The following is a 27,189-nucleotide window of genomic DNA, read 5'->3' as shown; positions in this document are numbered from 1 at the left end:
CCTGTCAGCTCTTGTCAATTATACAAAATAAAATCAAGTATTCATAAGAAGTCTGTAACGGGATATAAGCAGACGATTTAATAATTCAGTTTCGCCCAGCCTTCGCTGGCCTCCCATGTGGCTGGCGCCGGCCGTGGCACGTCAGCAGGTCCGGTACGTTGGCCGTACTTCTGCTCTCGCCACAGTTCCTGCTCTGTTTAAATCCGATCAGTTACTGCGAGGCTAGCAGTGCAAGCTGTGCTCCAGGGTAAGTCCTAGATCTGTTGTCCTGAATTTTTAAAACAGCGGAGCGAAGCGTGTCCTCTTTGAAGACAGCTGTATTGCTTCCAGTGCCCAGTAAGCTTCCAGAGTCCAGCATTGCTTTCACCGAGAAACGTGGGATGTTTGCAGTGTAGGAGGCTCCCTTCTTCCTGCTTTCTGTGTTAGAGAGCAGACCGAGAGCAGAGCTGTTGGCACTGACGTCTCAAAGTACGTGTCAGAATCTAATCCGGTCCCTGTGTGCTAGCTTCTGTATCAGAACACACACAGGCCCACACGTGCACATACGTAAACATGCAGGTATTTAAGAGGAGTAAAATCAACTTTGAAATTTGTTCAACTGTAAAATAACATCCATTGCAAGTTTTCTTGTACTCCTTGTTAGTGAAAGCAGTGTGTAAAATACTCCTTATGGTAGGTTTTCCGACAAGTAATGCACAACGGAGTGTATTTACGTATTGAGCGGTGTCTCTCAGAGGACGTGGAATCAGAGGTCTCCTGCGAACACTTCCTTCCGTACGGGAGATGACTCAGAGTCGTCTCGCGGGGCTCTGGAGGCTCCTAGAATCGTGCTGGCGGCACCGGTGCCCGCGGCACAGCACAGCTGCCAGGGTTGGAGGCGTCCTTGGTGCGGGACTCTCAGGGACACGTTGCAGGACCTGAGCTGTGATGGGTTGGAAGTGCATTGGCTGGTGGGAGAAGTAGTAGGAGAGCAAGAAAAGGCTTCTGGTGCGTGCAGAACAGCAGTTCCTCCGGAGGGCCGCAGGGAGAACGTGGCTGGCACAGACCCATTGTCGTGTTAGGACATTGTGTGAGGGGAGTCCTGGCCTGGGCTCTGGGGAGGTGCATCCTGACACGGCTGCCTTCAGTAGTTCCCCAGACTTGAGAAAGCGGCAGCCCAGGGAGTTCCTGGCGCACAGCGCTCGAGGCCGGCTGTAGTGGATTTTCCACACGGCTGTGGTGTCCACACGGCTCTCGGGTCAGTCCGGTCCCCTCCCTCCGCCGTGCAGACGACGACTTGAGCGCAGCGAGGCAGCTGGACGGAGAGCATTGCCGAGGGAGGTCAGAGCCAGTGTTCCGCCCAAGACCGGCTCTTCCTGCCGTGCTCCGCAACAGGGGCCTCTCCTGGGCCTGCTGACATGGGGACCCGTCGCTCTTCCCGGGGTGGGGGGGTGGTTCTGAGGCGCTGGGGGCTCAGCACTGCTGCCTCAGGCCACTAGATACCAGTAGCAGCCCTTTCCCTGCCAGGTTTAAAAGCTGTGTGCCCACAGGTTTCCAAGCGCCCTCCAGGGTGCAAAATCTCTCCTGGTTGAAAAACGCTAGAGGACTTTCTTGTTGTCATTGAAGAGAATCCCTAAGTGTTCAGTTTTTTTTCTTTTGAGAGTAATTGTTTTAATATTTTTGAGAGATCTTCTCGGTAGGAACAGATGGATTCTGTAGCATTGGACTCCACGGGAAAGAAGCTTCTACTGCGACCGGCGCGGCCAAGGAGTCAGGGGCTGGCCTCATCTCCCTGCTCCCGCCAGACTGAGGCCGAGGCGTCACCCTGCAAGATGACGCTCGCCGCTCATTTCCCCAGGCCGGGGGACCGGGCCTCCCTTCTGCTCACCAGCTCCTGCTCAGAGGCAGGGGCTCCGCCCGGTTTTGACGAGCCAGGATAAGGGAGCCACAGCTAGTTTCCCCCATCAGCTAGTGTGCCGGGCCGATGCCTGGGGGGCCGCCACAACCCCTCCCCTCACCCGGGCACATCTTGTCTTGTAAGTCTGGGTGTAGCGCATCTCCGAGTGGGTCAGACTTCCTCTGACTTGGCCTTTCTGGGCTCCTTAGATGCTGACGGGCACGTCTCTCACCGCGGCTGGGACGTTTGCGGTCAGTGCTTCTCCAGGCGGTCTCTGCGCGTCCTCGGCTCCAGTCCTGCGGGGGCTCCCGCGGCACGTGCCGGCACAGGCGGTGAGGCCCACGGGCCCTTCCGTCTCTGCCGTGGTCTTCAGTTCTTTGGCTCTCCCGTCCTCAGGCTGGACCATTTCTGTCCTGTCTCCGGGTTTGCTGGTTTTTCCTTCTGCCTTTGGCTTCCCCCAGGGAGCTGTTCCTTGTGGTCACTATACTCGCCAGTCCTTGGACTTCTTCTTTTCACTGTTTTCTCCCTCTTTATTGATTCCATTTTGTTCATGATTTGTTTTCTTGACTTTCCTTACATCTTTGTTCAGCTTCTGAGCATCTTTCAGCCTTGTCTTTGTCTAGGAGATCCGACATCACATATTCTCCAGAGACAGTGTCTGTTTATATTTTTTGTTCCTTTATTTTATTTATTTAAAGATTTTTTTTATTTGAGAGAGAGAGTGTGTGTTTGTGAGACAGATCATAAGCAGGGGTGAGGGGTAGAGAGAGAGGGAGAAGCAGCAGGCTCCTTGCTGAGCAGGGAGCCCAGTGTGGGTCTGGATCCCAAGACCTTGGGATCGGGACCTTAGTGAAGGCAGATTCTCGACCACCTGGACCACCCGGGCGCCCCTTTTCCCCCTTTATAAGTATGCAGTGACGCTGCCCTGTTTCTTCGTGCGCACACTGATTTCTGGGGAACGCTGGATGTCTTCACCTTTATGGTGTGGTGACTCGGAAGTCAGATCCCCTCCCCCGACAGTGGGTCAGCCTGAGACTCGGTCGTGACAGTAGTGGTGTTGCGGGGAAGCTTCTCGCTCACGCAGCTCACGCGGCACGCACACACACATGTGAGCGTGCACGCGCACACACAGAGGCCTAATTGGGTTTCTCCTAAGGATGGCAGGGGGGCAACTCGTTGTCTTGAAATGAATGAATCATTCATTCATTCATTCATTCATTCTTGGATGAATCACAGAAGGGATCAGTGCTTTCTTACAGGAACTTTCAGCAGGCGACCAGACTGAATCCAAAGAACAGAGGCCTCTGCTGACGTTTATTCTAGCTAAAAGCTGAAAAGGGAATATGGACTCTCCCACTTCCTTCGGCCAGCACCGCGGTCACGGATATGGGCCCTGAGCACAGAGGCTGCTGGTGTCCAAGCAGAGCAGCGCCTGGACATGGTGCCTCCGGTGGCAGCTGGGCAGCAGTGCTGAAGGTCCTCGGAGTGTGAGCTGGGCTCTGGGTGCAGGAGCCAGGGTCCCAGGTCCCGTAGGGGAAGGGGAGACGGTTGGCCTGGATCGTGAGTGCGCAGTCAGTGACACGCAGACCGGGGAGGGCCTGCGGATGAAGTGACAGGAATGTGTACCCAGAGTGGACAAGGCTCAGCTGTGGTGTCTTGAGCGTGTACATTTGGGGGGTAACTCCAGACCAGAGCAAGGAGGACCAGTGATAGTCGTGCTGGGGGGGGGGTGTGGGTCTCGAAGTTGTTTACAGGGTACTTGTCCTGAGTCACCGAGACATACAGATGCTTGTGGGCTTTCTGTGACAATTTTATTAAGGTACTTGAATTCATGCGGTGATGACACTAATACTTTGTTTTATATGCTTGTTTTTAGCAATTGCTTTTTAAAAGTTTGCAGAGGTCACCCCCGTGGCCACACCCACACATTCTCCCCAACCCCCTGCCCCGGCCCGGCTCGTCCGCGGACGGTGGTACTTGGCGTCAGGGCATCTTGCTTCCCTCCCTTACCGATGTATGCCCCGCAGATCGTGGAGGGTGAACACTAAGGGGTTTCTCATCTCCCTCCCCTCACCCTCCCCATCTCGCTCCCCGTTTCCTGTCTGGGCTCTGCCCTCCACCCTGTCTGTCTGACGCGGCTGCTCGCGTGCGCTTTCCTTCACTGATTCTCACATGATCTGCTCTCAGCCTTGGGTTCCGGCCAGTCCTGGTGCTGGATCATCTTGTATGTGTGTCACTTCGTGTCCTGGCTGTTCTGTCTTAGGATAGGTTCTGAGAAGTGGTGTGATAGTGGGGCCAAAGGGTGCGTGGAGTTTTGTTACTTAATATTTATTCATGTTTCGAATTTGATAGGTTCGTATGGCAGTAGATCTTACCTGTGTTTTGGCACTTTCGCTGGGCTTTTCTTACTGAACACACATTTTACGGCGGCACATCAGATGATTTATCCGCAGAGTTATGGCGCACTCGTGGGTATTTTTGTGTATTATTATTTCATTACTAAAACATGAATTAAAGTTACAAATGATCAAAGTAGTTTTTCTAAAGTAAAACACTTACTAATATTAAGCCTCCGTAGTCAAGGACACCACATAGCAGGTAAGTGACTAGTTAGTGACCTGTATCTTCTCAGCACACTTGTTTGTGAATCAAATATATAAAGGCTTTTGAGGATTTTTGTTGGTGCAGATTCCTCAACATGCCGTTCTCGTCCCTTGTGCCGCACACTTGTGGCCTTCAAGCACCTGTAACTCTGGAATCTTCGTGTCTCCTTCCCAGGTTCATGTTTTATTCGAACTGATCAGCTTGATGGTGAGACCGACTGGAAGCCGAAGGTGGCGGTGAGCTGCACGCAGAGGCTGCCGGCCCTCGGGGTGAGTACGCGTGGCTTACAACATCGTCTCACCGGTCGCGCTCCTTCCCGGGCAGCTGACTTAAATGCACTGATTTTTTAAAATGCTTCCTTTAGGGGCGCCTGGGTGGCTCAGTGGGTTAAAGCCTCTGCCTTCAGCTCGGGTTGTGATCCCAGGGTCCTGGAATCGAGCCCCGCATCGGGCTCTCTGCCTGGCGGGGGGCCTGCTTCCCCCTCTCTCTCTGCCTGCCTCTCTGCCTACCTGTGATCTCTGTCTGTCAAATGAATAAAAAAAATCTTAAAAAAAACACACGCTTCTTTTACTGCTAACAAAGGGTCATTGAAAATTACAGCAGAATAATTTCCGTGGTGTCTTGGCACGTGACCTGTTCTCGGTGTGGTTTGCAGCGTTCCTGTTGGCCTGACGCTTTGTCCTCTTTTCTTTTCTCTTGCGTTCCTTTTCCTCCTGGTTTTTACTTTTAAACCTTGCGATTGAGTAATCTTTAAGATTGAGAACTTTTGGCAGGATTAAATGAGTCCACAAACGAGTATATTTTTGCTAACCGACTTAACTCGGTGGTAGGCTGGTTTCCATTGCTTTTGGCAGATTGTGGAACTAGATGAAATTAGCCTCCTTTTGGAGACAGGCACGTCGACTCTGCTGTTCTTGGGACAATAGAGAACCTTCTTCGATTAGGAGGAGGGAGAATCTTACTGTGTCTTGTGACCGAGAGGGAAGGAAGCGGACACTGTCAGGCACCTCGCGTGGTCTTCGCCCAGTGCCCCTTTGTTCCTGGGGAACAGGCAAGAGGTGGCATTAGCGAGAACAGTATTTACCAGGTCCCAGCACTGTCAGCGATCTGTCACAACACCGAGAATCTCCCCCGGCAGCTCACATCTTCTCTTAACAAAGCCGCAGTGGAGGAGGCTCTGGCCTATTTCCAGAGCGCGTTCTGCTGTTCTGTGGGTAGCCTCTGAGTGTTCATCAGGTCAGGTTGGTGGAAAATGTTGTTTAAGTGTTGTATATTTTTAGGTGCTTTCTACCATCTGTTCTCTTAATTAGTGAAGGAAGAGTTGGAAGATACACTCTTTCTCTCCTGGGTTCTGTCAGTCGTCCTGTGTACGTCGAAGCACCGCTCCGGAGTCCATGCACACTCCGAATTCTCCTGCCCTGTTGATGAGCTGAACTTGGCTCAGTATTTGTGGGGTGTTCTTGGTTGTTCTTGGTTGTGACCTCTACTTTGTCCTAATATAGTGACTCTGGCTTTCTTTTGATTGGTGTTCGCACGGCCTATCTTTTTCTGTGCTTGTATGTTTACTGTGTCTGTTTCTTTATGTATGAAGTGGGTTTCCTGTTACCATAACCCAAGCACATGCTGTTTTTTCACTTACTCTGACGGTTGTTCCATTTTTAGTGAGTACATTCACCATAATTATTAATAATGGTTGAGGTAAAGGCAGTTATCTTGCTGTTTATTTTCTACTTATCTCATCTCTTTGTTCCTTTTTTCCATCTTTAGGTATTATTTTAGATTTTTAATTACTATTACTGGCTCTAACCGGTTGTTCTATTTTGTAGTGATTGTTCTGCAGTTTCCAGTATGTGTTACTAACTTACTGTTATCTTTCTCCAAAGGGTATTATACCATTTTGTATATGGTTTAAGAAACTTGCGCAGTTAGACGTCCACGTCCTCTCCGCTGTCGTGTCGTTGTGTCATACACTTTACTTCTGCACGTTGTAAGCCACACTGTCGAATATATATGTTTTTCTCTTTAAAGTAGTCAAACATGGGGACCGGGGTGGCTCAGTCGGTCAAGCATCTGACTCTTGATTTCAGCTCCGGGCACGGTCTCAGGGTCATGAGAGCGGCCCCGTCGGGCTCTCTGCTCACTGCGGCGTCTGCTTGACATTCTGTCTTCCTCGCCCTTTACCTTCCCCGACTAAAAATAAATAAACACATCTTCCAAAAAAGAGTTGTCAAGCATGTTAAGAAGGTATTAAAAAAATAAAACCCCTCTTTTCTACTTCTATACATTTACACGGTTTCGGAGTCTTCTTTCCTGAATGTGGATCTAACTTTCAGTTAATTTTTCCTTTAAATCAAAGAACTTCTTTCAGTATGTCTAGTAAGAGAAGTCTGCTAGATTAATTGTGAAAGTTTTTCCTTGAAAAATGTCTTAATTTCACCTTCATTTTTGGAAGAGGTTTTTAAGGTTTTTTCTGACAGTTTTCCTTGTCTCCGTTCGCCGTCTCAGAGCGGCCGTTGCTTCGCCTTATACGGTGTGTTGTCTCCTCTTTATCTGTCTCCTTCTCCGGCGTTTTTAAGATTTGTGTGTGTGTGTGATGACTTCTTCAGGAATTGGTGTATGTGTCTTGATTTGTTTTACTTAAGGTTTGTTGGACTTTTTTTTTTTTTTAAAGATTTTATTTATTTATTTGACAGAGAGAGATCACAAGCAGGCAGAGAGGCAGGCAGAGAGAGAGGAGGAAGCAGGCTCCCCGCCGAGCAGAGAGCCCGATGCGGGGCTCGATCCCAGGACCCTGGGATCATGACCTGAGCCCAAGGCAGAGGCTTTAACCCACTGAGTCACCCAGGCGCCCCGATTTGTTGGACTTTTCTGATCTGGAGTTTCTTGGTTTTTTCTTCTCCATTTCAGAAACGTCTGGGCTTTATTTTTCATGCCTTTCTGCTGAAGCCCTCCATCTGGGTCATCAGCAGTGTGTGTTACGCCACTCGTCACTCCACTGGTCCTAGAGCTCCCTTGCTCTTTACTTTCTGTGACTTGATTTGGTCCTTTCTGGTGCTCTGTTTTTGAATTCACTGATTTTGTCTTCTGAAGTATCTAGTCTTCTATTAAGATCATTCAGCAAATTTTTTATTCTAAATACTATATTTTTAATATTTGGGAGCTCCGTGTAGTTCCCTCATTTTTATTACTGCTTAGCCACCTTTCTTTCCTTCCTGATGTGTTCATACTTTCATTTAAATCTTTTTTTTAAATTAAATTAAATACTTTTTTCAGTGTTCATTTAGACATTAAGTCTTCCAGCATTTTATACTACTTATTCTTTATCTGTTCATTCCATTGTCTCTGTTATGTCTCTGTTATCTGTTAATTCCATTGTGTCTGTGTCTAGTTTTTGTTTTTGTTTCAAGATTGATTTGAGAGCGAGAGAGTGTGCGCTTGTGGGCGGGTGTGGGTGGGCAGAGGGAGAGGAAGAATGCAGAGCCCCACATGAGACTCAGTCTTGAGACCCTGAGATCACGACCTAAGCTGAAACCAAGAATCGGACGCTTAACTGACTGTGCCACCTGGCGCCCAGTTTTTAAGTTTTTAATTATTCTTCTGTTACAGGTCACAATTTCCTGCTTCTTTGCATGTATGGTAATTTTTTTATTGAATGCTCAATATTCTAAGTGTTTGTATTTTCTCTTTGTTCAAAACCGTTGATTTTCTTAGTTTAGCAGCTTGGAATAAACTTGATTTGTGCTTAAACTTTATTGGGGAGGGCCTGGAGCCCCCTTTATTGTGATGCTGGTGTAATCCTAGTACAAGGGCTTGATCTTTCTGGCACAACCTTAGAAATTCTTGGTTGTTCAAAGGTGCCTGTAACTGGCTGGTTGGGCTTGACCTGTCCCCCATGCTGTGTCATCTCTGAGGTCAGGGTTGGCCTCTCTGGTTGCACTCTGCCTGGCCAGACCTCATGTTTCCTACGCAGGTGTGTGGCGAGCGGCTCCTCTGTCTCCCATCTTGTGACACGGGCCTGACAGTGCCAGCGCCCACGCACCTGCCCTCTGGCCCCTCCTTTCTCCGCTCTTCCTGAGATCCACTCGGACCGGCCGTGCTTTCTGTCCGCTTTGCTTTTCTTCTTGGGGCAAAATCAGGCTGTGCTGTCCCCGCGTCACTGAGGACAGCTGGCCTACAGTCTCCTACGTCTGTGAAGAGGATTCGCGTTTATCATGACACGTTCTTGCCTCTTGGCTTCCTGGTGGGGTTTGAGCCGACCCAGGGGTCGGTCCTGCTATTTTACAGTTTTGTGTTTCTCCTTTGTGTCTTGCTTTTCTCGGAAGCACCCTCAGCGGACCGGACCCTCCAGGGCTGAGAGGTATCCGATGAGTCGTCACGGACTGGGGAGGGTTTCTGTTTGCTCTCGTGCACAGATGGGGGCTCCGGCCCGAGTCTTTCTGTCAGAGTCTCCCTGGGCGGGACAGGTGGGAAGGCTGGCGCTAGGCAGCTTTAGTTTGCTGAGTGCGGAAGGGAACGTGAACGAATGTGTCTGAAAGAAGAGCCCAAGCTCACGAACGAGTAAGCGCCCCGAGGTGTCGACAGTCGTGCAGAACTTGGAACGTCCTGTGGTGGAGGCCAGGGCCGGGCACCCTGCAGGGGAGCCGGTGGCTGTGTCCCACAGCTGGCCGCTGTCCTCGACAGGGGCAGGTATGCAGGTGCACACAGTCGTGCACCTGAAAGCTGCACAGCGGTCAGTTACTACTTAGAAGTCAAAATCCCACCGTACCATCTGGACCGTCGGGTGTCCTCTTTGCTGTGGTCCACAGGAAGTGACATTTTATTATGCTCCATATTATAAGGATCTTTTCTTCATCTTTATTAATGACAGATGTGTATCAACTTCAAAAACCGTTACAAAGGTACAGCATATACTTCACATACGGTAATTTTTGCACGTTACGATCGTGTGAGTCACCGTTTAGGTAAAGGAACTAGTAAATGAAACCATTTTCCGTTCTGATCTGAGCATAAAACTGATAACAGTATATTCTAGAAAAAAAGGAAGTTTAAGTGAATTTCTGGTTCATTAGATTAAATTTGTAGCTTCATATACTTTGGCACATATGTATCGGTTTCGTAGGAAAAAGAGCTCTGAGTTCTGTGTGGATTCAGGCGATTTGGTTTTCATTGACTAGTTTACTCGTCCTCTGTCACTCATGCGGACTGCTCTGTCTCGGAGGCCACTGTTTGGGGACATTCCGTGTCCTTCCCAGTGTGCGTATCAATAGCCAAGCATCATGACGCCGAGGACTCAGCCTGTAAACCTTCGCGCTGCTCCTCAAGAACCAAGGGCGCCACCAGGAATGCTCTCTCTGATTTCGCTGGAGCCCCTGGTCTGATGATGTGACCAGTTAGAACTGGAACAAGCTACTTGACAGTCACTGTGCCTCAGGCCTGTGGTGGCGGGCTGGGCTTGTCACTGCTGCGCAGGCGGCTAGAAGACGTGCTTTGCAGGCGCCCATAGATATTCGGGAAACGCGCCTCTGGCTTTTGTGATCAGGCGAATTTATTAACAACAATGAGGTCACAATAAATCATGACTTGCTGATTTATTTCAAAAGATCCATATAGCAGTAAACAATACCATTTACATTTAATTAGTTTTATTGAACGAAAGGCAATTTTATTTGTAATGAACCACATGTTATGATTAAGGATGTATTTTAATGACCTTTAAGTAATGCGAACAAATGTTGCCCTTGACCTAATAGCAGAGGCTTTCCTACATTATTGAAAACTTCAGAATGATTTTTAAATTATCGTGAAAAGCTTCGAATGACAATCTCATTATTGTGCCATTATTCAGTCATTTGATGTCTGATACACTAGACGAAACGCGTTCCTCTGAATGTTCATGTGCATGCAGAGATGAGGGCTGTTGCCAGAGTTGTTCCGTGGGTCGAAAGGTCGTCTGTCACGCGAGAGCTTCATTTCTTTAGAAACACTCCGGTAGGGTAATGTTCGAGCGACGCAGGGTTCTCAGCCCTGCCTTATCCCGGGAGTCGCTTGGCTGCTTATTGATCATGTTTGCGGTTTTCCCTAAGCCCACGTCATTACGCAATGTGCTTTTTCTTGTGCAAACCAGCTTGACTTAATTAACTTGAAAATAACTTTTTATTAGTTCACGTCTACTCTCTGAACGGCAGTAGCAGACCCGCGGTGGCTCTATCCAGTACAGCGTCTCTGTTCTCTAGAAAATTGAAAATTCGTCAGTCTATGTTTTCCAGGCCCTGATGAAGGTGTGTGAATGAGCGTTCCCAAGTCCAACAGATTCGCGAAGAATTTCTAGGGCAGGAATGGGGACGGGGTCTCCTTTTGCCTTGTTGGCGCTCTCTGCTGGCAGGGCCCGCCCTCCCTGTCATGGGCGGAAGTGGCAGTTGCTGTGTGGCCAGTGGTCTGTGCGCCCTGGAGTCGGACTCAGTGGATATGTCTTGAACTCAGTTGTTCAAAGGCATTTCCCATGGAGGACCGTTTTGGTTATGTTCTGAGAGTCATTTTTGGAGGTTCTGTCAGGAGTCTAACCCCTTCCTGTAATTTTGGAAGGACGTCACTCCATGTGTGAAATCCCTCTCCGTTCCTGAGATCTGGAGCGGTTTCTGTTTCCTGAACCCATGCACCACAGATTAGGAGAGAAGTTTTTTCCCCTCCCTCGACAGTCCAGAGTTGGATGGTCTGAGGCTGAGCGGGCAGCTGTGTCATCATTGTTCGGTGACTTTGCCTGCGCCCCGTGACTGCCCCCCTCCCGCCATAGCACTTCTCGTCGCCCTCCGCCCCACACGGCCAGAGCTGGCTGGAAAGGATGCGGAGGGCTGCGTTGTTCGGCGGGGGCCGGATGCCCACCGAAGGCCTGGGAGCCCTGTCTTTAGCAGGAGTCAGGAAGGACCGCAGGAGGTGTCTCTGTCGCACCTTCTCTTCCGTTAGTTTTCCGGTGACTTTCTTTGATTTCGTCCGGTACTTCCTCCTGGGTGGTGCGCACGCAGACTTCGCAGTCAGCTCTCCTGGAGGATTTGCTGCCTGCAGAGCAGAAGGCTCCCTCTGGGCTTGGTACAGCCACCACACTCGTGAGCCTAAGCCACTTGAAGATTTGTGTGCTCCCCACTCAGCTACAGTAAAGTAGGAAATAAATGCAGTGTAAACAGCAGAATAGTTGTTTTCTAGAAATGAAGGAAGCTGTATCGTTTTTAGATCGTGGCTTGTTTTCTGGGAAGGACTAAGTGATCGAGCATGACCTACAGCCTGCCGTTCGAGGCTCCCACGAGCAGAGGCGATCAGACAAGGCTGGGTGAATCGGGGTGTCCAGGAGGAGGAGAGAGGGAACACAAATCTCTAATATATTTTGAGAAATCTGAGGGGATATTACAGTCCAAACAGAAGTATGAGGAAAGATCCCGTGGACAGGCGAGCTCGTAGAAGACACAGTTGCCGAAATAACAACACGCAACAGGTCTGGAAGACGGACAGACTGTTTGCTTCATCTGTTGGCTTTTTAGCCAGACCTCTCTGCATTTCTTTTGTAGTTGCCAGAGATCCTAATACGTGTTTAACTGAAAGTGTGTTGTGAAAAGTTAGAATTGTGTCACTTGACACGGAACGTAAGAACCTGGTTGTCGGATGGGTCTGTTTACCGCGCCTGGCCTTTCTGCGGACGGCGCACTGTGCGCTTTTTGTCTCCACCTTTCTGTGCGTCCACAGACGTCTTACGTGCACTGTATCTGCATATGACCTGTTCCTATGTTTTATCTGTATTTTAAGGAAAAATTGGATGGAAAAACAGCATTTTTGTTTTTCTTTTGCTATGTATTATTTTCGTTCCTCACCATTCCCTTCTAAAGACTGAATTTGTACTGGATAATATTTCCCTTTGGCCTCAAGAGTTTATGTTACCATTTCTTGTAGTGTATGTCTGCTAATAGTAAATTCTTGTTCTTATTTATCTCAAAATATCTTTATTTCTCCTGTTTTTGTGAAGGGTATTTTTGCTGAATATTGAATTCTTGGAAGACAGACCCCCCCGCCCATAGCACTCTAAATATTTTGTTCCACTTCTCCTGCTTCCATTATTTCTAATGAGAAATCAGTGTTATTTTGATTGTTGTTCCCTGTGTGTAATATTTATTTTTTCTGGTATGTTTGAAATTTCTCTTTGGTTTTTTAGCAATGGGACTTTCTTTCTTTTAAATTTTATTCATCTATCTAGAGGTTTTCAGGGCTTCTTGCATCTGCCTGGGCCGTCAGCACATTTTGCATATTTTTAGTCATTTTTTTTTCCAAATAGTTTTCCTTCCCCATTCTTTCTCCGCTCCTTCCAGGAACCCAGTTGTGAGCATGTTAGATCTCTTGATACCCTGTCAGTTGGCATGCAGCTGTATCCTTTCTCTTTGTGCCTTCAGACTCGTTATCTCTTGGTCTTTCTTCAGTTCACTGACTCTGTTCTGTCATCTCCAATCTGCTGTTAAGTTTAAATAAATAAATAAGCTAAATAAAAATAAATTTATTTCAAATACTGTATTTTTTAATTCTATAATTTATTTTTCTGTGCTGTGGTTTCCCATTGTATATTCTTTAGGAGAATTTTTCATTTAATTCTTTGAGATATTAAAACTGCTTTGGAATTCTCGTCTCTTAATTCTGATATCTGGTCATCTCAGAATTAGTCTTTCCTGATTAAATTCTTTCCTGAATCTCAACCTTGTGTTCTTATGTCTTTGTGTGTCTAGAGGTTGGGATGGTGTCCTCAACATTTCTAATGCTAAATTGTAGACACTCTGGATTGGCTTATGTTCTTCTGAAGAGTACTGTTTTATGTTTGGTTTTGTTCTACTTGGTAGTTCACTGGGCTGAAGTTGAACTCCAACCTCTGTCTTCCGTGCAGTTGGGGTCTTTGTTCACTTCCATCAGCTGGGGTGCTGGAAACCCGCCCTGCACGTGGGTCGTGTGGGGTCGGGGTGAGAGGGTGCCAGAGTCCAGGCTCCTCTGAGGCACTCTCCCACCTCAGGTCTCCACCTCCCCTGCTGCTCTTTAGCTGCTGTGGTTACTCCCGTCTTGGGCCTCTGGGTCTTCATGCCTTCAAGTCTGTGATTTTCTAAGGGTGGTAGCCGTGCTAAAACATTCGTTCTGAGGCAAAACCCAAATGAAACAAATAACAAAAGATGAAAATGAGAACTATAAAAATGGTAAACTCTCTGTTTTGGGGGACCTTTAAGACCACCTCCAGTTTTAATGATTCCTTAGGAGGACTCCCCCAACCAGGACTTAGCACATAGTTCTCCTCATGACCATGGTTTATTCCAGCGATGGGACGCGGAACACAGATAGCCCAGTCAAGGCACTGGGGTGATTCTGGAAAAAGCGGGGGCAGGGCTCCCGAGCCCGTCCCGGTGGACTCCCACAGGACACACTGCATACCCGCGGCAGCCGTTACGAGAACACAAGTGAGATGGTTCCTACTGTGGAAGGGCAGGAGAGGCCATGGGGCATTCCTCTGTTGGGTGCACGCGAAGGTGCCAGACTCCCGGAAGGAAGCAGGAGTTCGGTATAAACCACGCGGCTTGAGTAAATCGGTCAGGCACAGGCGGTCTTTCTTATCTGGGAATGGTGGGAATGCTCCTGCCATCCACATCTCTAGACCTCAGCCAAGGGCCAGCCTTGCTTGTGAGCAGGCCTTTCTCAAGTCCGTGCTCCTGTTTCTGCACAGCCCACTGCCTTGGCCCAAGTGTCTTTACAGGAGACGTGCTAGCAGCTTTGTTGTTCTGGGACCTCACTTGAGCCGGTGAGTCCAGTCTGCATGCCTGCTGCCAGGCGTGCCCTATAGAGGCCCTGGCCGTGAAGACAGTACTATCAACTGTTCACCAAAAGTCCAAGTTTCAAATCCAAGCTGCCAGATGTGCTCTAGGCCCAGAAGCCCTTTTGAGTCTCAAATGCCAGTCACTGGCAGCAGGAGGGTTTTCTGCTAGACGGGAGAGCCTGCCAGCAGTTGTGAGCAGCAGAGGTGACCTCCTTCCTCGGCTCCTCCCCAGTGTTGTGCCCCCAGGAGTCCTCACGTTGTCAGCCCAGACTTTCAGCTCAAAGAGTTTTATCCAAGAAGCACAAAGCATTTAGGATACCTGGGTGGCTCAGTCAGTTGAGTGTCTGACTCTTGGTTTCGGCTCATGTCAAGGGATCGAGGGATTGCAGGGTCATGAGATCGAGCCTCACACTGGGCTTCACGCTTGACGGGGTGAGGGGTCTGCTTGGGATTCTCTCTCCTCCCCCCCCCCCCCGCTCGTTCTCTCTCGCCCTCTTTGTCTCTCTCTCAAATAAATCTTCCTTAAAGAAGCACAGAGCATTTTTTTACAGGAAATTATTTTTTTCTTTAGAGAAAGATAGTGTGTGTGTGTGTGGACTGGGGGAGAGAGGAGCCGAGGGAGAAGGAAGGAGAATGTCACGGAGCCGAGTGCAGGGCTTGATCCCATGACCCCAAGAGCACGACCGGAGCTGAAGTCAGGAGCCAGACCCTTATGAGACCAAGTCAGCCAGGCTCCCGTCTGGGAAAACGTTGTTATACAAATTAATGCCGAAGACCATCATCTTTAGGAATTGTCAGGAGGAGATCTGAATCTTCGGCCCATTTTAAAACAGCTTCATGGGGCCACCTCCGCTTTGTCCATCGTTTCTCTGGGGAGTGGCCCAGGAGAGATGATTTACTTTCTGGGAATCGCACTGCCTCACTGTAGCACACACGGGGCAGGCGAGGGGCACGGGTTCAGGGACGTGGTCCGCTGTCGCAGACCGCAGCGGATCGGGACTGCCGGCTCAGGTTAATGGCAGCCAGGCACTCCCGAGACAGATGGGGCTGTGGTGGGGTCACCAGGAAGGTGCGTGCTCCTCCCTCTTGGAGTGTTGAACAGGGGTCTCGTGTCGGTACCCAGAGCAGTTCAATTTCCTAGCGCCCGGCAGAGTATGGGCCCTTGATTGTGGGCGGCTGGGGTAACCCAGGGGACCCAGCCAGCAGCCAGTTGTTTTAATGATTAATGTCACCCCAGGGGGTCTGAATTCTTGCCCCTGTTGCCAGTCCCGGCTCTGTTTGTGAACCTGTTCCTGCATCAGCTTGGCGCTGATCGTGCCATGATTGCAACAGCCCTGGCCGGCCACGTCGGGCCCAGCTTAGAGTGCAGTGCACGCACCGGGGGCCCGTGAGACTGGGGTTCCAGGTGCTGTGGCTTCCGGGCCATGCAATGAGCACCATGCTCCACGGAGGGCCTGTCTGTCATGACGCGCTGGGAAGCCCACTCTGTTCCGACAGCAGCTTGGCCTGCCGTCCACGGCTGTTACCTTGCTGTCCGGTGAGCTTGCAGCTGGCAAGTTCTTGTCTGAGCGGCTAGGTTTCTCCATCTCCGCTAGTTTTTCTCAGTAGTCACAGGATTGTCGCGTCCAACCTGCATTTGTGTGACAGAATGTTCCTTGTCTTGGAGAAGTCTCCTTCCCTTTCCAGCAGAGCGTCTGCAGTGGTTCTCAGGCGTACTTCGGATGCCTGTTACTGCACAGATTACTGGGGAAGTGCAAGGGCAGTCCTCATCTTCGGTCAGCGAGACTGGAAATGCGCGGAGGCCAGGGCCCTGCGGCGTCCGGCTCCTGGGGGTGGGTTGGCCGTGGCCCTGGCGAGGAGCACGGGGCACAGCCGGCTGGAGCTCTTCACCTCCTTGTTGGTGTGGGTCGGGTTTAAATTTCAGGCCTGTTAGTAAGGATCGATTTCTTAAACTTCGGTACAACGCTCTACTTGCCCAGCTTTCTGATAGCCAATTAAGCATATATTTTTTCAAACACGACTGCAATATCTAGAAGTGAAGACCTCTGATAGTTTACTCTGCAAGGCTTCAGTATGAGTAATCTCCATTGGTGGATGTGACTCACCCACTTAGAGCATCATTCACGTCCACATGGATCAGTTTGGAACATACTCAGACGCGTCAGATTTAGTCGGTCGCTCTGCAGCTGCCTCCCTGTGTGAACTCAGTCGGGCTTTCTGCCTGTGTGCTTCGGAGTCTCCTAATGTTGGTTACACGCTGGTCACGTTAGGACGTGTGGGATCGCCACTCAGAGGAAATGGGAAGTAACTCACCCATGGGCTGCCTGGTGGGCAGCGTAGTCAGAATCCCGTGTGGGTGTTGGTGTTGTTAAAGGCCACACAGATGAGGAACTTTTGAGTATTATAAATTCTTTGTGATCTCCTGGTAAAAATAATCATGCACCATTAAAGAATTTAAATTTGTTACCAACACATTTTCATTTATTATAACATTATTTTGATAAAATTACATAGAGTTATAAAGAAGATACGGTCCATATATATATACAATGGAATATTACGCCTCCGTCAGAAAGGATGAAGACCCAGCTTTTGTGTCAGCACGGACGGGACTGGGGCAGATGATGCTGAGTGAAATAAGTCAAGCCGAGAGACTCCATTATCATATGGTTTCACTTACTTGTGGAGCATAAGGAATAACACGGAGGACACGGGGAGATGGAGAGGAGAAGTGACTAGGGGGAAATCGGAGGGGGAGATGAACCATGAGCGACTGCGGACTCTGAGAAACAGACTGAGGGTTTGGGAGGGGAGAGGCTGGGGGATGTGTGAGCCTGGCGGTGTGCACTAAGGAGGGCACGTGTTGCGCGGAGCACTGCGTGTGGTGCATAAACAGTGAGTTCTAGAACACTGAGAAAGTAAAATTACAATGTTAAAAATACTTAAAATTTCTAAATCAGCAGATGTACTTTTATAAATTACCTTAAAATAAGGTGTTTAAATGTCATCTCTGGGGACTTACTGTTGAAGAGTTTATCTGTTGCCTGTGAGTGGGGTGACCTAAACCACTTTATTTCTACTTCAAAGCTAGTTCTGGGAAAATTGCTGTGAAGTGTGAGTGGTTAAAGCCTTCCCATACAATTTTGTAAACTAGATCGTGGGGATGTGGTTCAGGCACGTGGGAGAAATGCAGTATGTTCGTGGCTTTAAGGAAGTTGATGATTTATAGCATATACAGCCACCTTTAGAAGAAAAAACACGCAAATAAATTTTAGGAATTTGCTGAATTGTTTTGTAGAACTTAAGTGGAATTGTGAGGATTACTTAAATCCCACTGAATTCTTGGGTATCTGTGTAACTTCCACATGCTCCTGTCATACACGGTATGACCAAACTCCATGAGGTGTACCTTTAAACTCGGACTCTGGGGCAGCCCCAGGCAGTGTGGCGTTTTGGAGCATCTCCCAAGAGCTCGGCACACACCTGTCATTCCGCAGCAGTCTGTTGGAACAGGAGAAATTGCCACACCTCTGTTGAGTTACCTTCCATCCTAACATAGTGTTGGCGCACAAGATCCAGGGTAACCAACCGTCACTTTTGGTAAATAACATATGAAAGATATTAGCTGGTGACTGAAAAATTTCCAAGTAGTTTTGTCTAATGACCATGTAATTAATTCTGATGTTCTCTATTCCAGGACCTTTTTTCAATCAGTGCTTATGTTTATGCTCAGAAGCCACAACTGGATATTCATAGTTTTGAAGGCACATTTACCAGGGTAAGTTAAATCTTTTGTTAAATACAGATATATCCATTGTGTGCATGCGTTAGAAACAGTAAGCCTTAAATTTGAATAAATGAGAGCAGAAGCTTTGAACTGAAAAGGGAAAGCCTAGAGAATGTTCCCCCCTCGGTCCCTGTGGGGCACACCCGGTAGCGTGTTCTCGTTCAGTGTCCTTTCTCCGGAAACGGTCCTTCTCCCTGAAAGTCTTAGCAAGGGGAAGTACCCTCGCTCGTCCGGCGTGAGTCGGGATGGTAGTGAGCGCACTGTCACGGCCGTGTCGTCACCTGTTCTGTGCTGACCGGGTGGCTGTGCGTCTGCTCACGTACACGTGTGTGCTTTGTGCCATTCTTGGCACAGTCGTCGTGGTTCACTACAGCTTGACATCCCTTCTCCCCAGTGACTCCCCGGTCAGTAACCTGACTGTAACAGCGGAGAGTGATCTCACAAATGCTTTATGATACTTGAAGGGTTTTAATATGCGACTGTCACTTACTTTTCGTTCCTGCAGATTTCTGTCGGGTTGTCTGCTTCATTTCCCTTTTGCTCACGGACCGGGATTAGCGAGCAGTTGTCATCGTTTGAGAAAGCGCTTGCTAGTGCCAGACCGTGAGCACATTATGGGGCAGTGAAATGAGGTGCCTGTAGAGGAGGTGGTCGTCAGTCACCGCTTTGTGGCTTGACTTTACGGGTGCTTCAGTTATAGTACATTCAAGGTGCTCACGGAATCGGTTTCCCTGAGGGAGACGAGGCAGTGTATAGTGAGTTCTGGAGAAAACCCAAGGTCTGTGTGTTTGTATAAAAATTTTTATGAAAAAGAGCATCTTCTAATTAAAGACAATTTAGTATATTTGAGAAAAAGCCTTACCCAAGGGCTTCCTTAGTAAGAATAGTTAGGAGTTATTAACTAAGGGGGTGCCTGGGTGGCTCAGTCAGTGAAGCGTCCACCTTCTGCTCCAGTCATGATCCCGGCGTCCTGGGATCGAACCCCGCATCGGGCTCCCTGCTCAGCGGGGAGCCTGCTTCTCCCTCTCTCTGCCTGCTCTGCCTGCTTGTGCTCTCTCTGTTTCTCTGTCAAATAAATGGATAAAGTCTTAAAAAAAAAAAAAAAGTTGCTAACTTAGCCACTATTAATGTTTTAGAGTAGTACTTTCTTCCGTTCTGTTGCGCGGATTTCTCTTGCTTATCACCTGCTAGGAGTTGGAGACGTGTGCACGTGCGTGTGTGTGTGGCGTCCCACTGAGTCAGTGCGAGGGAGCAGGAGTGTGGCTGAACACAGCCAGGCTGCAAAGCCCAGTCCACACAGTGCGAGACTTGTGTGAGTGGCCGAGCGCGTGCGACTGTGTGTGAGTGAGCATGCAGGTGCGGGGGAAGGGTAGCCCGGCTCCATCCTGGAGGTCTTGTCGGAAGAAGAAGCCATTTCAGGGTTTCCAGCTTAGAAGAGAGACTGCGATATTGGTTTATGTACAAGAGTCCTCTCGACCTCTGGTTTGCTTGGCGTGAAGGCAGTCACGTGCATTTGCCCACGGCCTCCCCAGACCATGCAGGCCGGGTGCGGGGGTAGCTCGGCCGCGCAGAGCTCGTGCACACAGCTCATGTGGGAGAGAGGGAAGTCGCTCGGTGTCCGTAAGGGAGATCTAGCAGCGCCGCAGCACAGTCGGCTCCAGAGCCACGAGAGGGCCCAGGAGTTCGTCTCAGGGTTTGGACCCGTCAAGGCTCTGGAGTTGGCAGCAGTTCCGTTCGCCTCATGTGAGTCACTGCGCATTCTCGATGGGTGCGGGCCCGCCCGCCTCGTGCGGCCTCTATTTGCTGTTCCTAGCAGGATTTTATTTCACTCCTTTTAGATATGTTCATAGTGAGCTCTGGATTACTTACGGAGAAAAAGCTTTATTTTTGTGTACGTCTTTCAAACCAGAAGGAAAGGAAAAACCATGCTAAGTAACTGGTCTGTAACTGGAAATGGGATTCATCAGGTCAGCTACGGGGTGTCAAGTGAGCATCTGAAGGAGCCGGACGCCTGGGGGTGTCCGGGGTGAAGCTGCTGCCTTCGGCTCAGGTCATGATCTCAGGGTCCTGGGATCAAGTCCCACATCGGGCTCTCTGCTCGGCGGGGACTCTGCTTCCTCCTCTCTCTCTGCCTGCTTCTCTTCCTGCTTGTGATCTCTGTCTGTCAAGTAAATAAATAAATAAAATCTTAAAAAAAAAAAACAAAAAGAAGTGACACCTGCGTATATTCCTCTTCTAGAGTATGAGCTACGAGAGAGAGAAAACACGTTGTATATCAGCCCAAGTAATTAATCAGAATCAGAGTAGATGAATTCGGACGTCCTGTGCCGGTACACGTATTATGTACTTTGTGGCCTGGGCAGAGTCTAGTTGCGAACATTGTGGATGACGTCTGCTTCTGCTTACCTCGTAATGTCAGGGTCACCTCGGCTGCTCACTGTATGACGTTCTGACTAAGACCAATGATTCATATTATTATTATTATTATTGATAGAATTGATTTGCTTATTATTCAGGACCCAGCAATTCTCCCTGAAGTTTAAAACTATCCACTTTTGAACTATTAGCCATGTTCCTAGGCCTTTAACATGGCCTTCCCATTTAATGTTCTTCATATGCGCTTTTTCCTGTCATTTCTTCTGCAAACCGTAGCTCATTCATCATTGTTCAGGTCTTCTCCGAGCCAAATACCCCCTTTCTAAAAAACCTAGCTCTCTTGTTTGTTAGGAGGGGTGCACTGTTGAGAAAATAGCTTCAAATGGTTTTGCTTTCTCCCTCCCCAAAGCAGATTTCATCTGTGCAGACTGTGTAACATGAAGGAGAAGGAAACCCAGAGACAAAGTTACTCAGAGATAATTTCTTTCCCGTCTTCCCAATCTTTATTCTGTACTTTGAGAGACTGGTAAAGAGCTATCTTTTACAATAATTTTCTTGATATTAGAAAAAGTGTAATGTTTAAAGTCCATCATTGTTATTACAGAATTGAAAAGAAGCTGCATACTGTGCTCCTTCAATACATAATTGTGCTAGAAATAGACAAAATGGGTTGACAGGATTAAATAGTGGTAGAAAAGTAATGGGAGAACCAACTTAAATTTCTGAAACGAAATTGTATTGAACCTTTTATTTGCAGTTTAGAAAGCCTTATAATATGTGTGTATTTATGTATTTTAAAAGATTTTATTTATTTATTTTAGAGAATGAGAGAGCGCGAGTGCCCAGGTGGGGTTGTGGAGGGAAAGCAGAAGGGGACTCCGCTGAATGCAGAGCGAGACGCGGGGCTCATGGCCCTGAGATCATGACCTGAGCCGAAATGAAGAGTCACATGCCTAATGGACTGCGCCACCCAGCTGCCCCACGTATATTTTTTAATGCCATAATTTTTGGAGTTTGACACAGTGGGGAAACGTTATACTAAAGGATATGCATTACTCGTGTTGAAATGTCTGTATGTAGGGACCCCTCGGAAGTTTCAGACTCCGAACATCATACTCATTTGCACTTTTATGGTCACTTGATGGGCAACTGTGAGCAGGCTGGCCTAAAGGGGTGCTCCAGAGGCTTCAAGTGCGGCCGACCTCTGGCTTCCTGCGGAGTGCAAAGAGAAGGGGCGTCCACGTGTTTCTACTCTGATTTACTCAGTTCCTCGGCAGTTCTGGGTGCCTGCTCTGTGCTCGGCGCTCTGAAGGTCTGGGCCAGCCCCGTAGTCACAGAGCTCACAGTCTGGGGCCGGGAGAGGAGCACAGACATTGCCACGATACATGAGAATAAGTCAGAGTTCATGTTAGAGAATCTTTGTATTTGTTTCGTACTTGAAATGATAATGATAAGCGTGTGAGTCAGCAACTGGCAGGTTTTTATCCAAATTATGCACTCCGTTTGCTGGGTTGTGGCTGTAATGCTTAGATTCACAGACACCTGGAAGATAAGCCGTGTGGACTGTGTCTGGAAAGTAGGAGTGAGTCTGCACAGCTTGTCCTCTGTGCAGCGGTGGTGGTCAGAGTTGGATTCTAAGACCGTCGCTCCGGAGATCAGAAGTTAGACTTTTCCATTCAGGTATAAACAAGCACTAAACAGTTGATGCATAGAGGCCACATATTTCTCTCTTGAAGGTTGGTGCTTTGTTCTATAAAATCCTAAAAGTCAAAGGGAAAACTCCGTTTTCTTGGATTATTTATTCCTCAGGCAATTGTTACCTCTTTGCTTTTCTTTATAAAGAAAGGGACCAAATGACAGCTCCCTGGCCTGGCATTTTCCCGTGGACGAATCCGGGAGCGGTTCTGGAGCGCCCGGGGCGTGGTGCTGGAACTACCTTCTGTGCACTGAAGGGTGACGGTGGCGTGTTAGCCGCTGTGCAGGCCCTTGATCTGATGCTGGGTGCTTGAAAATTCGCCAGGATGTGACCGCCGCTGCAGTGAGGCTGTGTAAAATAACGTGGCTAGTGATGGTCTTACCTTCTGATGGAAGCCCTGACGCTGATGGACGCCCTAAACACATTTTTATGGGGATAGTGTGAGCCTTTTTTTTAATTAACTATATAAATATTTTTCCTTCGTATTTTGTATATCGATGCCGTTGTGTAATTATCAGCTTCCAGCTCCGTGCAGCACGGGGTATAACATACTTTACTTGACAAGCTGTAATGCACGCCGTCAGCCGGGAGGGCCCGCGGGATGAGCAAGAAAGTGCGAGTGTGTGTCCGGCAGCAGAGCTTCGGCTGTACGCATGGGCGCCGTCCGTCCACGGAGCCCTCTCGTCGAGGGCCGTCTGTGGAGCTCCTGGACTAGAAGACCCAGCTGAAGAGGCCCACGCGGAAGACCTTTTCTTTTCCGCTCTCTGAAACCATTGCACTTCTGCCCGCCCGGGTGTGTGCTGGTGGCGCGCTGCGTGTCACCGTGTGTGTCCCTCTTGGGCTCTGGCACTAGGCCAGGGATGACTGCAGTGAGAGGCGGTCTCAGCTCTCCTGGCGCCAGTTCCTACGGCGGGCTGTGGGCTCTGCTCGGTGTCGAGTACGCGTTGGGAAGAGTACGGTGAGCCTTCCTCTTCCCACGGGGTCTACCTGAAGCAAGTTACCTTAAGTACCTCTCTCTGTTCTTCAAAGGAGTTGACTGCTGAGAAACAGCGCCCACCTGAGTTTTGAACACTGACTGGCTTCGCCGTCTCCAGGTGGACGAAGCCGGACTCATCCGTTGAGTGACAGCTTCCTTTCCAGGGCGCGCTGACAGCCTCGTGCGCGGCTGGGTGTGGCCCGAGCAGGTCCCCGCTGGCCGTCCAGTGCTTGGACTCCCGAGGCTGAGCAGCGGCTGCTCCTGCTGTCCCTTGCCCACAGGGCAGCTGTGTGCCAAGCCCTTTCTTTGATCCGGGTGAATGACAGCGTTTCACATGATCAGTGTTTGCAATACTAGTGGAAATATTTTGGAAACTCGTCAGGATCGGTTTAGATGTTGTGCCTCACAGCTAAATCAGAGAACCAAGTATCTAGCAAGTGTTTTCCAAGTAATTAGCAAAAATGGCCAGAATTTATATCATTTCAGAATGGTTTGATGAAGGCGCCTGGGTGGCTCAGTTGGTTAAGCAACTGCCTTCGGCTCAGGTCATGATCCCGGAGTCCCGCATCGGGCTCCCAGCTCCACGGGGAGTCTGCTTCTCCCTCTGACCTTCTCCTCGCTCACGCTCTCTCTCACTGTCCTCTCAAAGAAAATAAAATCTTTAAAAAAAATTTGGGGTTTCTTTCTTCCTTCCCAAGATACTTTTATTTCTCTTTGATCTTAAAATACAACTTTTCCGTGGAGAGGTCATCATAGGAGAGAGACGCATGCCACTCGGGACAGCAGAGTGTTCGGTGCGTGACAGACCCGCGGCCAGTGAGCCACCACACCCGAAATCTGTCCTGCTCCAGGGGCGGGGCTCTGGGCTCGTGGAGTTCATATTCTAGAAACACTCCGTAACCAAAATGGCAAGAATGCTGTGTAGACCATGACTTCACATGAAGGCAGAAGGCTCCCAGATTTGATGTACAAGCTGTAAGAGGAAGCCAGAGTGTGTGGTTCCTGCTGCTGTGATAGTGATGTGTGGTCGCGCCTGAGATCTGCACACAGTAGTCCGTAACCTGCCGCTTCTCTGTGAGCTTGCTTTTGATGAAAAATATCTAGTGTAATAATAATTTTAAAGAAAAATTAAATACAAATGTTGCCTTTGTAGAGATAGATATGTATTAATTTTAAATGTTCACAGATACGCTCTTTTCTCCTGTGAATATATGTACATTTGAAATGTCCTTAGCAAAAGGTGAGGAGAGGATATTCTGTGATAGAGGTTGACGGATCAACTTATAATTTACTGTGATCATATTCCACACTTTTCTGGGGGTGCTGTGCTGTTAATAAGTTACATATTGAAAGATATATTTTTAGTTTGCTACCTGAAAAAATTAGAACATAGAGTGGTTTGATGCACATTTAAAATCATTTTATTTATATCAAAGTTAAATGTCTTAAAAATGAATTAAAGGCATTCATTCCACTTATAATTTCATTTTTTAAAGTATTCTCATATGCTTTATAATTTTTTTCATTTTGTTATGGTAAAATACATGTAACATTAAATTTACCATCTTAAACATGTTTTAAATGTGTAGTGCAGTGGCAGTAAATACAATACATTATGTTGTGCGGGGACCCCTCCCACACCTCCATACTGTTTTCATCTCAGAACACTGAAGCTCGGCCCCGTACCTGCTCCGTGTGGCCCTCGGCAAGCACCATCGGCCTTCCCGTCTCGGCGGTCGTTTCGGCGGAGTACCTCACGTGACTAGAATCCCGCCGTGTTTGTCCGATGGGGGCCGGTCGTTTTCCTCGGCACCGTGTCCTCGGGGGCCGTCTGTGCGGCCGCACCTGTCGTGGGTCACTAAGACTCCATCAGATGCGTAGGCCACCGCTGCCCTCCTGTCATCCGTCCGTGGACACTGGGTCACCTCCATGCGGTGGCTGTCGGGAATCATTCTGCTGCGAACACGGATGTGCAGATATCTGTTCGAGACCCCTTTCCGTTTTGGGGGTCTGTACCCAGAAGTGGAATTTATGGATCAAATTGTAATTCCGTTTTCAATGTCCTGAGGACCCGCCCTACCGTCTTCCACAGCGGCTGCACCATTTTTCGTTCCCACCGGCAACGCGCAAGGGCCCCATTTCTCCGCATGCTCCGTGTCCCGTGTTCCTGACCGTTGCCGCCGTCCTGAGTGCGGTGGGTCCTCGTGGTTCTGGCTGGCAGCTCCCCGATCACGAGTGATACTGAGTATCTTTTCATGTCTTTTTTGGCATTTGTATGTCTTTGGAGAAATGTCTGTTCAAGTCTTTTTCCCACTTTTGAACATTTTTTGTGGTGGTGGTGACTTTCAGGGGTTCTCTTCATGTTCTGCATGTTAATCCTTGTCAGATCTATGATTTGCAGACGTTTTCTCCCATTCTCTGGGGTGTCTTTTTACCCCGGATAGTGTCTTTTGATGCACACAATTTAAAAATTTCATGAAGTTCAATTTTTTTGTTTTTTCCTCTTGCTACTCTGCCTTTGGAATCGTATCCAACATGTCTAAGAAATCATTGCCAAATCTGATGTCATGAAGCTTTTGTCCTACGTTTTCTTCTAAGGGTTTTGTTGTTTTAAGTTTTACCTTTAGGTCTTTGATTCATTTTGAGTTATTTATTTATTTTATTTACTTATTTTGAGAGAAAGAGAGAGTGAGCATGAGGAGGGGGAGGTTCAAAGGGAGAAGCAGACTCCCTGCTGAGCAGGGAGCCAGATGCAGGACTCCATCAGGGACTCCAGGATCATGACCCGAGCCGAAGGCAGTCGATGAACCAACTGAGTCCCCCAGAGTCCCCTTGAGTTATTTTATGTGTGTTATTAGGGAAGGGGAACTTCATCGTTTCGCGTGTGGATATCCAGTTTTCCCGAGATCATTTGTTGAAAGACTCTTTTCCCTACTGTAAGGTCTTGGCACCCTCATCAAAAATTATCCCCCATACGTGCAAGTGTTTGTTTCTGGGCCCTTTGTTTCAGTCCGCCTGTCTGTTACATTTGTCTTTATCCCGGGACCGTGCCGGACCGCGCCGTTCTGACTCCTGTAGATCTCTAGGAAGTTCTCCAGTTTTGCCCTTCTCAGTCCTCCAGGGTTGTTTGGGATATTTGCATTCCTTGGGATTCCGTGTGAATTTTAGGAGGGTTTTTCTATTTCTGTAGAAAATGTCATTGGGATTTTGATCAGGGATTGCATTGAGTCTGTAGATCACTCTGGGTATAGTCTTCACTTGATCTTACATTTTAACAACATTAAGTCTTCCAATCCATGAACATGGGATGTGTTTCCATTTATTTATGTCTTCTTTACTTTCGGCAGTTTTGCAGTTTTTATTGTACGAGTCTTAAGTTAATTCTTAAATATTTTATTATTTTTGAAGCTATGTGGAATTGTTCTTATAATTTCCTTTTCAGATTGTCATTGGTAGTGTAGAGAAATGTAACTGATTTTTTTTTTTCTAAGATTTATCTGTTTATTTTAGTTGGGGGTGCACAGGGAGAGGGAGAGTCTCAAGCAGTCTCCACATTGAGCCCGGGGCTAAACACTGGGCTCGTTCCCACCACCCCGAGGTCATGACCTGAGCTGACACCAAGAGCTGGACACTCAACTGTTGACTCTTAACTCTTAACGTTGCTAGGGCACCACTGAAACACAGCTGGGTTTTGTGCATTGACTGTTTCTGCCACTTTGCTGCATTCAATCGTTAGGTAAAGCAGTTGTACTGTGTGGGGGAGATCTGTGGGATCTTTAGTGTTTCCTACATACAAGATGATAACCTGCAAACAAGTAATTTTACTTATTCCTTCCCAATAACATGGCTTTTATTTCTTTTTCTTGCATAGTTGCTCTAGCTGGAAATTCCAGTACTGTGTCCTGACCCAAAATGAAATGCTTTCCGTCTTTCACCATCTGGTATGCTGTTCCCTGTGGCTTTTCATGTTTGACTTTTATTGTACCGATGTGGTTCCCTTCTTCTAGTTCATCGAATGCTTCATTTATTGACTTTTAATCACAAAAGCATA

General features: G+C 48.3%; 1 protein-coding gene across 7 annotated transcripts in view; it reads left to right on the top strand.

Moving 5' to 3' along the window:
• Nucleotides 1–27,189, top strand: part of ATP9B (ATPase phospholipid transporting 9B (putative)) — a 217,169-nt gene that overhangs the window by 69,557 nt on the left and 120,423 nt on the right. For all 7 annotated transcript variants that reach the window (XR_009345865.1, XR_009345864.1, XM_059139646.1 and 4 more), the window contains 2 exons: nucleotides 4,655–4,749; nucleotides 18,001–18,081. Coding sequence is in view for 5 of the 7 variants with exons in the window: in XM_059139646.1 (XP_058995629.1) it covers nucleotides 4,655–4,749; nucleotides 18,001–18,081 (176 nt within the window). In the remaining 2 variants the exon portion in view is untranslated. The remainder of the gene's footprint in view (nucleotides 1–4,654; nucleotides 4,750–18,000; nucleotides 18,082–27,189) is intronic.

The sequence above is a fragment of the Mustela lutreola genome, chromosome 11, assembly GCF_030435805.1.
Source record: "Mustela lutreola isolate mMusLut2 chromosome 11, mMusLut2.pri, whole genome shotgun sequence".
Lineage (NCBI taxonomy): Eukaryota > Metazoa > Chordata > Mammalia > Carnivora > Mustelidae > Mustela > Mustela lutreola.
The sequence above is the reverse complement of the archived record's forward strand: the minus strand, read 5'-3'. Positions and strand labels throughout refer to the sequence as shown.